The sequence below is a fragment of the Hydra vulgaris genome, chromosome 02, assembly GCF_038396675.1.
Source record: "Hydra vulgaris chromosome 02, alternate assembly HydraT2T_AEP".
Classification (NCBI taxonomy): Eukaryota; Metazoa; Cnidaria; class Hydrozoa; order Anthoathecata; family Hydridae; genus Hydra; species Hydra vulgaris.
Genome location: NC_088921.1, coordinates 69,883,547 through 69,899,560, shown reverse-complemented (window position 1 = coordinate 69,899,560; position 16,014 = coordinate 69,883,547). Strand labels below are relative to the sequence as shown.

The 16,014-nt window shown below is 28.7% G+C and overlaps 1 protein-coding gene across 1 annotated transcript in view; it reads right to left on the bottom strand.

The window, feature by feature from the left end:
- Nucleotides 1-15,747, bottom strand: part of LOC100200850 (uncharacterized) — a 65,634-nt gene extending 49,887 nt beyond the window's left edge. Inside the window, exon 1 of the mRNA XM_065791821.1 lies at nucleotides 15,249-15,747. Coding sequence (XP_065647893.1) covers nucleotides 15,249-15,504 — 256 coding nt within the window. The 5' untranslated portion in view covers nucleotides 15,505-15,747. The remainder of the gene's footprint in view (nucleotides 1-15,248) is intronic.
- Nucleotides 15,748-16,014: the final 267 nt, after the last annotated feature.

Here is a 16,014-nt window from a genome sequence, read left to right as displayed (position 1 = left end):
TGGATAAGAACTAAAGTTTTATCTTTTCTACCATCAACAAAAATTCCAGTAATTATATTTCTTTCACAGTCGAAATTTTCTTCTACTCTGGAATACTTCTTAGCACACTCTTTGGCACAAAAAACTTTCATACTATCACATAAGAGATTTTTTTTATCTTCAACAAGTTTCTCTGCCTTCATAATATCTTTCAGTAGACCATTAATGATAGCAGCAGTAGCAGTCGATGATACACCAAATCTGATAGAGGCAACGGCAGCATTACTAATATCAAGGTAGTTTCGTTTGACATATCTTTCTTGATTTTTAATTGTTGAGTCCTCTTCGCTATCACTGACTTTATCGCTATCACTGACTATCACATCATTGGAATTATTATTAATTTCTATTGTAACACCCGTACTTTCATCATCAAATCTAACATCGGTTGGATAAATAGAGACTGATGATTCTAACTTATACTTTGAAGCTTCTTTACGTTGTCGCATGAGTCTTGCTTGATCAGTTGACTTGCGTAAGCGTTTTAGCCTAAGTTTGGCAGTCTCTTTAAGATCAAGACCAAATTCTTGCATTCATGAAACACTGCCTTGTTTTTCTCGCTGGGTTTTTATCCAAATAAGTCTTTTTTAGGAATTCTTAAATTTAAGTCACATTTGCAAAAGCAATGAGCACCGTCATCACAAGATTCGTTGCAAGGGGCATCATTATCACTGCAGTAAACGATTCTGCATTTGCAAAAAGCAATATCTAAAAGTTTATCAAGTTTAGGTTCCCAGCGTTTTTTGTTTGCCTTTTGAGATTTGAGTCGAGCTATCTTAGAGAATGCAGACCAACTTCTATTAATTCTTAGTGCTATTACTTTAGTTCCACAAACTATGGGTTCTTTAAATTCTGTGTTGGAAATAAGCCACCGTTCTGCAACTTCAATTGCAACATTAGAAAAAATTTCTTGGATTGATATGTTACGCGGATTTTTTTCACAGACTAGTATTCTGTTTCGCTGCAGATCTAGACATCGCTGCAAACAATCACGTAATGTTGAAAATTCAGTTTGGAGAAACTTTTTAGGACCTCCAAGATACTCACTTAGTTTTGTGTTAATCGATTTTCTGGTTTTGTTGCTAACTGATAATGCCATTTTTCTTTTTTTAATATATTATGAATCTGGAAGATATAAATACAGCAAGTATAGCAAATAATTTGAAATGAAATCTAAAATGGTAATTATAATATTTTCAAAGTATATTTGAATATTAACTGATACTTATACACAAAATGATATAGTTAAAAACTCAAAGCATATTATAAAAATTAAGCATAAGGTTAAACAATATTTTAAATAATTATTATGTACATTTATAACATAAACAGTCATCATTTAGTAGAAAAAACACAATATTTTTGAAAATTAAAAACGTTTTCCCGGTAGCTAGACTTGTTTTTTCACCAAAATAAATTATACCATTCAACTCAGGGTTTATGAATACATAGGAAAAGTGACATACTGAATGAAAATTAAAACATGCAAAAGTATGATAGACCCTATTATACAGGTTCCTGATGTTTTTTAAAATATTTTTAAAATATATGTTTATATATTTTAAAAATATTTTTTTTTTTAATTTTAAAAATTAAGTTGCTCATATTTTCATTTTTTGTTTTGGTTTTTTATACAACTTTTTTTGTTTAATAAAAATGATTATTAAACTAAAAATTTAACTCTTTTAAGACCAAAACAAAAATATAATTACTGTTTATATTAATTTTCATCATTGCATGTCAATTAATGATTTTAATCAGGATTTTTTGCAAGCCAATTATGATTTTAATCAGGATTTCCATTATTTATAGAAAAACTTTCTAAGGAAAACAAAAAATGTCATACTAATGGGGGATTTCAAAATTAATAACTTAATTATTACAATTCATCCAGATTCCTAAATTCATACAGATAAAACTCTCATTAAAAAAAACAACAGAAAATATACATAGAAAATTTTTACAAAATTACAAAATTTTTAAAGTTTATAACTTTTTTAAAAGATTAACTAGTATCATAGAATTCAAAGATAATGATGATCCAAATCAGTCAACCTTTAGATGAAACCTCCTACTAATAAACGAACTCAAGGAATTGTGATATCCATAAAAATAAAGGATAAAATATAATGACCTCTTTGTTGAAAAGATTTAATAACCTGCAATATGCTTGTGGTTATTAACTAACTATTTATGCTTGTGACTTGTCTTTTAATTTTTACAAAAAGACTTTGACATAGAGTAAGAAGCATACTATATACAGGGTGTGCCAGAAAAAGTGGTATGATTTATTTTTTGAAACTACAACACTTACAAAAAAGTGAATAACAGTAAGAAACATAATTGTGAGTACTCAATATTATACGAATAATTACAGTATCCAGAATGTTTAAGTGAAAAATTGTTCGAAACACCCTCCTTGCTGCTTGATGCATTTTTGCAGTCTTGCATGCCATTGATCAATTCCTTTTGCAATAGTATCTTGTCTCACACAATCTGAACAATATAAAATTTGTTCACGCAAATGAGTTTCATCCCTTATTTCCTCTCCCTTGTACACTTTTTCCTGCAGTATTTTCCAAATCAAATAGTCTAACAGGTTAAGGTCAGGCAAGTTTAAGGGCCATTTATCTGGTGAAATAAGAGAAGGAACTTTACTCCTCAAAAATGTTATTGCGCTTCTTGCACGATGTGATGGAGAAGAATCTTGTTGAAAAGTGTAGCGGTGATTACCAAAAAATCGCTCGCAGTCAGGTAATGAACATTGCTGAAGAATTATTCTTCAGCACCGAAATTGATGCTCAATATTACCAAAATACTATTCTTCAAGAATAGTATTTTGGTAATATTGAGCATCAATTTCGGTGCCTGGTTCAACAAAATGAATTAATCCTTTATGGTGCTTAGTGACACCGATACCGACCATAATACTTTTTGAGAAATGACTCCATGGATTGCAAAGATTTTCACTAGGCACATCGCATTTTTTGTCTACTTCACAATACACTCTGTTATTTTGAGTATTTTTTGGAGTTTCCACAATAAAAATCCTTTCATCTGTGAAGAAAATGTTCTGAACTTGACAAATAGGAAATCTATCTAATAAAATTTGGCAACATACTATACAGTAGCGTGCAAAAGTTTAGAAACACCTACTTTTTTTCAGTTTTTAACGCATAATTTTTCACAAACTTTCTCAAATAACCTGAAATTTTTACCGAATGTGCTATATATTATAACAATTCAAAATTTATTTCACAAAATTTTTAAAACTCACCGGTCAATTAATTTTTATTGTTTCTTTGAAAAGGCTTCCGTGCAAAAGTTTAGAAACAGTATAACAACCCGCAATTATATCAGGTTTTTGAAAAGAAAAGCATTATAAAAGATCAAATTTTTTCTAAAATTTATTATTTGAATTAACTTTGAGAAATTATTTGTGAAGTTTTATAATTTAATTACGTAGTGATATTTTAAAAGCATGGAAAAGGCTAAGGAAGTTTCAGATAAAATAAAGAAATTAATTATAAAAGCTGTCGAGAAAAAAATGATATACAAAAGGATTTCTGAACTTTACAATGTTTCTAAACCAGGAATATGTCACATTATGAAAAGATTTCGTCAGCGCAAAACTATTGAAAGTAAGCCTCGCTCTGGAAGACCTAAAGTTCCAACTGAAAAGGCTGATAGATTATTAGTAAGGTTTTGCAAGAATAATCCTCGCATGACTGCTGTCGAACTTAATTCAATTATGCATCAGTTTCATGGCACAAACTGTAGCGTTGATACAACTAAACGTCGATTACGACAAAATAATCTGTATGGCCGAGAAAATTAAGAACCAGAATAAAATTTGCGAGAGATCATCTCAGTTGGACAATTAATGATTGGTCAAAAGTCCTTTTCTCCGATGAATCAAAGTTTATGCTATTCAGTAGTGACGGAATTAGATATGTCAAACGTCCAATAGGAGACAGATTCAATCCAAAATATCAATTACCTACTGTTAAACATGGAGGAGGAAATGTTATGGTTTGGGGGTGTTTTAGTCGTGACAACCTGGGTCTCATTCATCACATAAAAGGTATTATGGACCAGAGAGTTTATTTAGACATAATGAAGAACATTATGCTGCCCCATGCAAAGGACAAAATGAATCGCAATCTTTCAACAAGATAATGACCAAAAGAATTGTGCCAGATCTGTTAAGGAATATTTTCTATAAAAAAAAATCAACGTTCTTGAATGGCCTTCACAGAGCCCAGATCTCAATCCCATTGAGCATCTTTGGGTGTACATTGACATGCAATTAATTGATAGAAAACCAACCAACAAAGACAATTTATTTAGTTTGATTAAAGAATGTTGGTATAATATTCCTCAGGATGTTCTTATTAATTTAGTTGATTCGATGCCTCGTCGCTGTGATGCTGTTTTAAAGGCAAATGGATATGCCACCAAATGCTAACTTTTTTATTGAAACCTTGAGAGTTTTTTTTTTTTATTAAAGTTTTATAAGTTTTAGTAAATATTTCAGCTTTATAGAAATAAATAATAATCCAAATTCAGCTGTTTCTAAACTTTTGCACGGAAGCCTTTTCAAAAAAACAATAAAAATTAATTGACCAGTGAGTTTTAAAAATTTTGTGAAATGGATTTTGAATTGTTATAATATAGAGCACATTCGGTAAAAATTTCAGGTTAATTGAGAAAGTTTGTAAAAAGTTATGCGTTAAAAACTGAAAAAAAGTAGGTGTTTCTAAAATTTTGCACGCTACTGTACGTCGTTCTTTTTGAACATCAGTCACCTTCTGAACACATTGTTTTTTGAACACCTTTAAATTCAAAAATTTAACAACTCTACGAACAGATGAATGTGATATTCCAGTTCTCCGTGTTATCATCCTTGGCGATAAATGTTTCCTAGGTGAACCAACAGGACTAACTATCAAACGGCTTATAGTGCCTCTGCTTTCTGGTGTATTAACAGTTGGGCGCCTCCCACTACCGATTCGTCTATCGGCAACACCTGTCTGTCGAATATGTTGTAATACACGATTTACTGATTAAATACTCCAATTTTTATTTGCAAAAAATTTACAAATCCGAATTGCACCCCAGTGCTTTTCATGATAAATAGCATTAATTGCAACCAATCTTGTTTGCTTATTCGCATGTTATTCTGAAATGCAATGAAACATTCAAATATAACATTAATCTTAAATACAATACCATTATTACCATAGCATGAACACCTATACGATGCTACACTGTGTGTAACACTAATATCTAGCAAAAAAGAACAAAAAACAACAATTCTAACATTTTTGCAATTTAAAAAAACTTCTAAAAACACCGAACCACTTTTTCTGGCACACTCTGTAGTTTTTATAAATTGGTTTGAACCTTATTTAAAACTATAAATGAAAAAATCTCAGCAACTTAATTTGTCAATTCAGAAATTTCTCAAGGCTTTAACTAAGCTTATGCTCTTCTAGGTATACATTGATGAATTAAACACATTCCCTAATGTGTCTACCTATCATATTGCTAATAAAACTAACTTCCTTATAATTAAAGATACTGTTAACAAAGCTCAAAATAAAAAAAACAAGGTCATATTCTTCATTCTTTAACTGGCTAATGAAATCTCACTTAATGCAAAAAAATAAAATTAAAATCTTTTAAACCCAAAATCAAAAATTAGGCAAATAATACAATTCTTTATTAATGACCTAAAGCATTGTGCCAGATCTGTTAAGGAATATTTTCAATAAAAAAAAGTCAACGTTCTTGAATGGCCTTCACAGAGCCCAGATCTTAATCGCATTGAGCATCTTTGGGTGTACATTGACAGGCAATTAGTTGGTAGAAAACCAACCAACAAAGACAATTTATTTGGTTTGATTAAAGAATGTTGGTATAATATTCCCCAGGATGTTCTTATTAATTTAGTTGATTGATGCCTCGTCGCTGTGATGCTGTTTTAAAGAAAAATGGATATGCCACCAAATGCTAACTTTTTTATTGAAACTATTTTATTAAAAAATTGTAAATTTTAAAAGTTTTAGTAAATATTTCAGCTTTATAGAAATAAATCATAATTCAGAGAGAGACTTAAATCCTCCATATTTCCATAAAACCAGTATGTTACCTAAGAGTTATATTGGATGAAAATCTAATGTAACTCCTAGGTACTGATCCTTCAAATACATAAAAATTCAATCCTTTTAAACCCCACGACTCTTATTTACAGACGAAATGAGGCTAATCTATTGGACCAATTGAAATGTAGTGAACACTCCCACCTCCTTAAATTCTTGTCATGGAAAAATATGTTTGTTGAACACAATCGAATAATAAAATAAATCCAAAACTCTACATTATAAAATTAAACATAGTTAACTTAACAACAACTCATAAAATGGCATCAATACAATATCTAACAATATTTATCTATACCAAAGTTGTTAGGCTTTACTTGAAGACCTTAAATAATAGAAAAAGTTAGAGTTGTCAATCCTACTCAGCAACTAATAAAATATCTTGAACAAATAAACTCACCAGATTTTAATTAAAAAGAGTTTTTATTAAAAAAAAAAAAAAACTGCACACAATGGAACAGTATTCAAAAACTAAAATTATATTTCACAAGTATTTCTGTGTTCAGGTCCTGTTGAGTGTATCTTTTCTCAGAATGGATTAATAACGCGCCGAATGATATGCATTAACTGTCACTATATAGCCTGTAAGTCTTTATTACATTTAAGAAACATCGAAGTTTCAAGAAACAAATAAGACTTATGAGATCTACAAGGGTACCTTTGAGCTCTAGCTCAAACTTATGAAATCGACTTACGAGCTACACTCGAATGAAAAACGAGCTACACTCGAATGAAAAACGAGCTACACTCGAATGAAAAACGAGCTACACTCGAATGAAAAACGAGCTACACTCGAATGAAAAACGAGCTACACTCGAATGAAAAACGAGCTACACTCGAATACAATGTAAAGAAAATAGAACAACAAAAAGTTAATTTTTCAAAAACTACTGTTTAAAAGTAAAAACATTATATTTCTTTTTTTGTGAAGGACAATGCAAACAGCATAATTATAATGTTATCTAATTCAAAGCAGGGAACTATATAATAATAATAATCTCTTGGACAATGGACAATTATTATCAAAACTGCAGGCACCAAGTGCTACAACAACAACAACAATAACAATATATTTACCAGTAAATATTATACAAAAGTGTTAAACAACATAATACCGACTGGAAGGTTTACTCTCATATAGCCTAAGTAAAGCAAGGAGAGCGACCTTACAAACAATACAAATTCATAAAGGACAATGACAAGAAAGTAAACAAGTTTCAAAAAATAAATACAAATAAAATAAAAAAGAATAAATGAAAATAAACACAAGGAAAAGCATAGAATAGAATAGAATATATATACATATATGAATATACCACTATAATACTAATAGATAACTATTGTCTCTAATTAAGTGAATTTAAGAAAAAGAATTTAAGTTTTTCTTTTAGACTTTTTTTATTTAGTTCACAGAAATAAAGAATATTTAGCTTACTTAATAAGAAATTCCAGTCACTAATTGCTGAGTTTTTAAAAGAATGTCTACCATAAATGTCTTTTAAAAGAATGTCTACCATATTTGTATGAAAAGCTTCAACACATAATTCGCCTCTTTGAGACATCCTAGTAGATTGGGTATGAGCATGTACTAATGGACTAAACCATTCTGTAAAGATAGTAGGCATCTTATTATTAATGCAACTGTGAATAAAAAGACAGCTTTCAATTTTTATGTAGTTAGAAAAATTTATAAATTAGAGTTCCTTCACAATAGAATGAATCTATTGTGTGGGAGTTATGAAGTAAAACATTTATTATTCGTATAGCTTTTTTCTGAATAACAGAGATGATTCTTGATAGAAGAGCTTTGTCCCCAAGATAAACAACCATAAGTGAGGTGTAAACTAAATAAGGCAAAATATATAGATTTTAATGTTTTTTGTCAACAAGATGTCTAAGTTTAGACAGAATTGCATTGGAGCTATTTAATTTTACTGTTAAGTGATTAATATGATCATTCCAGGTTAAACTTTCATCAATCTTTATTCCAAGATAGTTAACACATTTTAGGGGGAAAATTTTTTTATCATTTAATTTTATTTTAAATTGACGACGAGGATCTTTTAACCTTGGTTTGAAAATAATCAACTCAGTTTTACTTGTATTTAAAGAAATTTTGTTGGCATTTAACCAGTAACAGAGCTTTTTTAGATCATAGTTGACATAAATATTAATTTTAATGATTGACTTATTTAGATACAGCTGATTTGCGTCATCAGCGAATTGTTGGACTCACTGGATAAATCATTTATATAGATTAAAAATAATCATGGACCCAGCAGACCCTTGAGGCACACCAATATTTACATCACAAATATTAGAGTTCAATCCGTTGCATGACATAAATTGTTTTCTATTTGTAAGGAAAGCTTCGAACCTGGAATTTGAAACTCCTCTTATACTATAGTAAGCGAGTTTTTTTAATAGAATTTTAATATTCACAGTATCAATGGCTTTTTGAAGCTCTATAAAGATACCACAATTAAAAATTCCTTTATCAAGAGCACTTCTAATATTTTCAATCATACTTAATAGGACAAATGATGTAAAATAATTTGTTCTGAAACCAAATTGTAAATTACACAAAATGTTAGAGTTGTTAAGGAAATTGTAAACCTGATTAAATATAAACCTTTCTAAAATTTTATCAATATTTGAGAGCAGGGATATTGGTCTATAGTTAGATACTAATAACTTTGAATCTTTTTTAAAAAAAGGAACAATTTTTGCAATCTTTAAAATATCAGTAAAGACTCCCTTAGAGAATGAAATATTGAAAATATTTGATAAAATAATTGAAATTTCATTTCTAAGTAGTTTTAAGATAATTATTGGAACACTATTAGGACCAGATGACATACATGCATCTAGAGATTCAATAACTTTTATTATTTCACTACTACTGTAGGCTTAGTAAAAAAGGAACTCGGTGAAGGGTTTGATAGGTAATCAGTAAAGTGATTCTTAGATAAAGGATTGTTTGATTGGATGTCTAAGCCAACATTGGAAATATAGTTGTTAAAAGCATCACAAATATCAATGGGATTAGTTAGAGTATTGTTGTTTTGGAGAGTTATTGTTGGTGAAACTTGTGAAGTAGACCTAAGTTTGATAATATTAGCAATACCTTCCCATGTTGCTTTCATATTAAATATATTTTTTTTAATTGTTGTTATAGTATTTTTTTTACTTTTTTTAATTATTAATTGAAGTGTATTACGGTACTTTTCGTAATCATTATAAAATACAGTTTATTATCAGAATCCTTTGATTGTATATATTTTTTTAAAAAGCTTATTTTTGTATTTAATAGAGAGTTTTAGATCATCAGAGCCATGGTTTTGTTTTGAATTTTGTATCCATTTCAGTTAATTTTCTAAAAGGAGCATTAATATTGAGCAATTTATTCATAGTTTTAATAGTTTTAAGAAGCAAACTATTACAGTCATTATCACAAGACTCATCGGCAACCTTATCATTAAAATCTTTTTGAAAATCAGATAAAAACGATGCCTCATTAGATGCTTTCCAGTTTCTTTTATTAACAGCTGGTTTATTGTTAGATGTTAATTTCAAGATCAGAAATCGAGGGAGGTGATCAGATATAGATGTTGTGAAATTGCCTGCAGGTAATTTAATTTGTTGTTTTAAAAACAATCGGGAATATCTTTGATTAGATAAAGGAAATGGCGTGAATTATATTATCCAATCAGCTACATTCATGACCAGGGCTGGCTAACTTGTTTGTTTTTATATGAAAAAAAAATCGTCTCACCTGAGTGGGATCTCACTGAAATTAAGTAAGATCACAGTTATCTAAGCCGGTTTGTTATGTAAACAAATTTAATCTTTATAAGTAAATATTAGACATGGCGAGATTTCATTTTTTTTTTAAATTTTATTTAGGTGCCCCAAGAAGCAGTGGCGGATACAAAGAGGGGTAAGGGGGTAACTATCCCCCTCCTCCCCTTAAGAAATGTCAAACTTCAAAATATTATTGAAAAATTTGTAAAAGAAAAATAAAAATACAAAAAATTATTCTGTAGCTAACTATTTACTTTTTAAACTAAAACAAAAACAAAAACTAAAGCAAAACGATACGAATAATATAATACGATAATATTTTACGATATAAAACATTTACGATATCGAAGAATAACGGTAAAAGTTTCGAAACATTTTAATGTTATCGTCATCATTTTATTATATAACCAGACAACAATTAAAACCAGTAAAATTACTATCGTTCTATTTTAAAAAATTTTTTAAACTGTTTTTAGAAACTTACGAAAAAAAATAGATTTGGTTTTGATAGAAAATTTTTTTTTAATTAATTTAATTTTAATTTGTAGTATAATTTATATACGCGATACCGTTTTTGGTAGTTAAAATTTCAATTAAAAAGTATTTATTTTTCAACAATTAAAGTTGTAGCACTTTAACTTATATTACACTTATATACACTTCAAGTTGTATTTAAGTGAGATACAAAGAATTTGTGTTTAAATAGTAACTGAATGAATTTCTTATGAATTAGTTTCTTATTTAGAAAACAAAAGTGTGTTTATTACTATTTTAAATTAATAAATGACAAATGATTTTTACTATTTTTAATGAAATGATTTTTATTAGCTGCAATGATCAACAGGGTAAAGAGGACAAGCTCTTTGGAAGACTACTTTGTCAAAAGAATGAAAATCCTACCAATACAGGACCATTGTGGTCTTATCGTTTTGTCTTTATGTTTGATGTCATCGTCCAAACAATTTAATTGTGCATTTATTGGCGGGGCTGAAAATAATCATTATGATGAAACTCAGTCCTTTTTCTCCAGCCCTCGATTTGGTATGGAAGCTGCTAATTTTAAAAGTAAAACCAACGCAGAAATTAATAAAGAAGATTCGATACCCGCGACAAAATATCAAAGTTGTTTGCCTATAGAGATTGGGGCATTTTTAACACGTCAGGTAACTGAAAACGATAAATGCCGAATATTATTCCTGGTCCAAATTACAAATATCCATATTCTGTGCATTTAAAGAAGGGTAAGCATGTTAATTAGTTTTTCTCCGAGAAACATAAATTTCCGTGGATAATGATTTTAGAATGCCTTTATGGAATTTTTTGTAAGTATTGCTTTCTTTTTGGAAAAGTTGGGGGAATATACGGTCAAGAACAATTACTCAAGCTAGTTACTTTAGACAGAGTTAACAGCATCCATGACAAATATACTGAGTTTTATGAAAGGGCTGCCCAACATAAATACTGTTGATGAGAATGTCCAATTAATGAAAGTTTCTTGAGAATTTGAATTTTGGGTGCTAAAATGGAAAGACGCTATCAAAAAGCAACAAGATCTACCTGAATGTGCACTGGAAGCATGCAAGCAATGTGATGTTAATATCATCCCTTTAATTAAATGTATTTTGTTTCGCACCCTTCCTGTTAGCGTTGTTTCGGGAGAATGGATTTTCTCGGTTTGAAAAAGACTTAAAACTTGGTTAAGATCCAATATAGGACAAGAACGATTAAATGGATTAGCAATGATGAATACCCATAGAGATTGCATTATAAACGTCGAAAAGATTATTGATAGTTTTGCGTCTTCGAAAACTAGAAAGCTCAATTTTATATTAGTTTGTTAAATTTATAAAAGTCTTTATTAAAAAAAAGAATATACTAAATATATTATTTTTTCTTTTGTTGCACATTACAGACAGGGCCAGATTTACCTATAGACAGACAAGACTGCAGCCTATGTACCATGATTTTAGCAGGCTAAATTTTCAAATGAGGTATCGTGGAAAAAAAATTGTGGTATTTTGGAGTGTTTAGGGCCCCAAATATTTTTTCTGCCTAGGGCCCTCGAGGATGTAAATCCGTCCCTTATAACAGACTAAATATTTATTTTCAACGTTTGATTTTTTCAAGATATTTATATACAGATACATTCAATATATTTATTAGCAAACTTTTCTAAAAATATTCCAAATAATCAAATAAAAAAGTGGTTTATCTGAAGAAAAAAAAGCAGATTTTTTTTTTGTTAGTTAAATAACCCCCCCCCCATCCACCCTAGGACAATGATCTGGATCCGCCACTGCCAAGAAGTCCTTACGGTCTTATCACAGAGCACTGCGGACAAGAATTTAATTGGAAGTTTATGCCTCCATCCTAACCAATTTCGCAAAACTTGCCCTGAGATGGGGTTTGAACCACGATCCTTTGTTTCTGAAGCAAGTGCGCTACCACTGCGCCACGGCTACTCAGTTTATTTATTATTATTTATTAATTATTATTATCAATATTATTTATTTATTATTCATTTAACTTGGAAGTGTAACTTTCTTTCCTTTACAAATGTCGCTTAATGAGCTGGAGCCGGCGTCGAGTATAGTGCTATGTATATAATTCTTTATTTTTACCTCTATCATTTATTCTCCGAATATATTTGAATTATTTTCAAAATGGTTAGCAGCTTTACCAAATAAAATTCCAAATCCAACTAATAAGTTGATATTTAGATCTTTAGGATAATGCATACTGCATTATTCTAAAGATCTAAATATCAAGTGAGTTTTTTATAAGTTTAATTTCATATTAACTATATCCATTGTTTGTATATTTGTGCATGATGCACATATGTGTGTTAAGTGTGTGTATATGTGTATATATATATATATATATATATATATATATATATATATATATATATATATATATATATATATATATATATATATATATATATATATACATGTAGTACTTTTAAATTATTTTATAGATTCCATCAGATCGTGTGCTTCTTCAATATTATGACAAACAGACACAATATTTCAATATACGTTTTTGAGGATGTCATTTAATAGACTACAGTGAAGATAATCCTACTGAAGTTGCTAAAACTATACTTTGTTTTATGCTCCAGCAGATGTTAGGAAAACTAGATTTTGTTTGTTGTATGGTGCCAATTTTTAAGCTATCTGTTTATTTTTTACAAAGTTTAATTGTTCCAATCACTCAGACAGTAACTAAACTTGGGAATGAAATTTTATGCCTTATTTCAGACAATCTTGCAAAAAACTGTAGTTTCTCTAAAAATTTTACTTAGAAATTATGCCATGGCTAGTCATTATTAATAATTGAAACTTGTTATACTTCATGAGATAGTGCATTTATTTAGATCAAGTATAAATAATTAGCTAACTAAAAAGAATAATAAAATTCATCTCACACTAAATGATCAGTTACCTAAAGGCTACTGGAAAGATTTGGTAAATTTAAATGCCAAAGAAAAAAACAATGTTGAAAAGTTGATAAATCTTATATACAAAGCCATTTTTCCATCAAACACTTGATAATTCAGATCCAAGGTGTTGTATTGCTTGAGGTATTGCCCACATAACACTTACTTAACTAAAAATAATTAGGTTACTATCAACTGAACACCGTTAACTTCAACAATTTTTGTTAGTTAATTAATCAAAAACTACTGAAAGGAACCTTATGTGCTGTTGTCTGATTGTATGGGTGTAAAGTACTGGTTATCATTGTTGACATCGTTTTAATTATTGTTGGGTTAAAACGAGTAAATAAATATTAAATCAAGAAAAGGTTTTCGATTTTTTTTTCAAAATACTTCTTTGCCACTAGTTAAAATTTTAAAATCGATTGGTGTTGCTCAATTAATATATATATATATATATATATATATATATATATATATATATATATATATATATATATATATATATATATATATATATATATATATATATATATATATATGTACATAAACTCGATTTATATCTAAATCAATCATTTACTTCATAAAGGTTAATCTATATAAGTCGCAGAGAAATCTTGCAAGAAATTTAAATGCCGCCAAGCTTTGTTAGGAAAGGAAATTTAAATCTTAAGAGTATAAAGCGTATCATAAAAAGAAAGCTTCGAAGCAATTTATTAATGGAAATTTTTAAGCTTTTTTTTTTCTTTGTTTAAATAGTTGTTCAATAAAGGTATATAAAATTTTAAACTAAGAAAACCTGTTTATAATTTGAAACGATAAAACCAATTGTAAAAAAGACCTTTCACAATTGCTATATCAGCTGTATTTTAAACAGTTAAAAGGGATATATTTTACCAAACAAATTCAAATATATTTAGGCTAAGAGTACACGCAAGCCCCTTGGGTGTATTTACTTCTTCAAGTAATCTCAAATGAACAAATTGGCGTTAAACTGGTACATAAGAAAGCAAACTAGTACCTAAGAAAGCAAACTGGTACCTAAGAAAGCCTAAAAAAGGTCTGGTACCTAAGAAAGCAAACGAGAAGTCCTGAGTAGTTATTAAAAATTTTCTTTCAGTTATAAAAGAAGTTATATTGAAAAGCAAAAAAATAAATTCAGATAAAGAAGTTTTAAAAAGAAAAAAAGTGATTTGCAACTTTGAGAACCTAAGAACTATGAGTCAAAACTTAAAGTAAGTTCCAGGAGATGGTATCAAAAGCAAAACTGTCAAGTACTTGCAAAAGTACTTGGATTCTAAGTGTCGTATGAAAATGATTGAAATAAATAACTCGACTTCATTCAGTATAAAAACTACAAATTAAAATTACAATTTGTTAAACCGTTTTTGATTTTTATTCTAAATTAAATGACGCTGAATTTTGTTGTGTTTTGATTTGCATTTTGAAAGCAATGCTTTTCATAGACAGAAAAATCAACTTTCGAAGAAAGAAGAACCAACAGGAGAGTTATTACATCAGATTCAAAAAAATTTTGTTTTTTGTACATCTTTACGATGTACAAAAAACAAAATTTTTTGAATCTGATGTAATAAGATCTTTACTCATATTAACAATCACAACTTTAGTTATATTTATAATGTCATTTAAGATGACTCGTCTCAGTGGTCGTAACGATTTTTTTACGTTACAAATTAAACAATTTAAATCAAGTTGAAATGTGTACCAAGCTTTTTTCATTCTTACTTTTAAATAACTTAAAAGTAAATGCTTTCACATAAGATTTTTTTAAATATTACCTTGCAACGTAGCTATTTTCACCAACTTTGGTCCTTTTGTTTCAACATTATTGGTTGGGGAAGTTCGCTTTACTGTCGTCTCTTTCAATGTTTTTTCTCGGTAAGGGTTATAATGAAGTTCATCGTTTATACTTTTGTTCAGGTTTAACTTGTCTAACTTTTGTTCTAGTTCTAATGCTTCTTTTTTAAAACTATCTTCAGTGTCATCTTTTTTACTTTCTTCTAATTTTTCAAAGGCCGGATTATTAAAATACATTTTCTAAAAGATATTTGCTATTTCTATTTTTTTCTTTCCACTAAACATAATTTACTTAGATCATAACACATTGGATTGATATCGCTTAAAACACATTGCACTTATATACAAAAAAATTTAAAACTTTATTTGAATTGTGTTATAAATCCAGTACATGTAATCGTTTGTTTAACTAACCATGCTAATATTAAAAGATATAATTAAAAAGAACATCCTTATCGGCTTTGTCAAGTATTAAATTCCTATTCTTAATATTGTTTCAGCGTTTTAACCAGTTTCTTACGTAATTATTTATTAAAATTATTTAAGATTATTATTAGTCTTTTTTATTACCAATTAATTTATAATTTTTTCACCATTATTAATCTCTTCAATATTTATTACCAATTAATTTATAGTTTTTTCACCATTATTAATCTCTTCAATATTTATTACCAATTAATTTATAATTTTTTCACCATTATTAATCTCTTCAATATTTAGACCGTTGTTAGAATTGCTTTGTTGTCA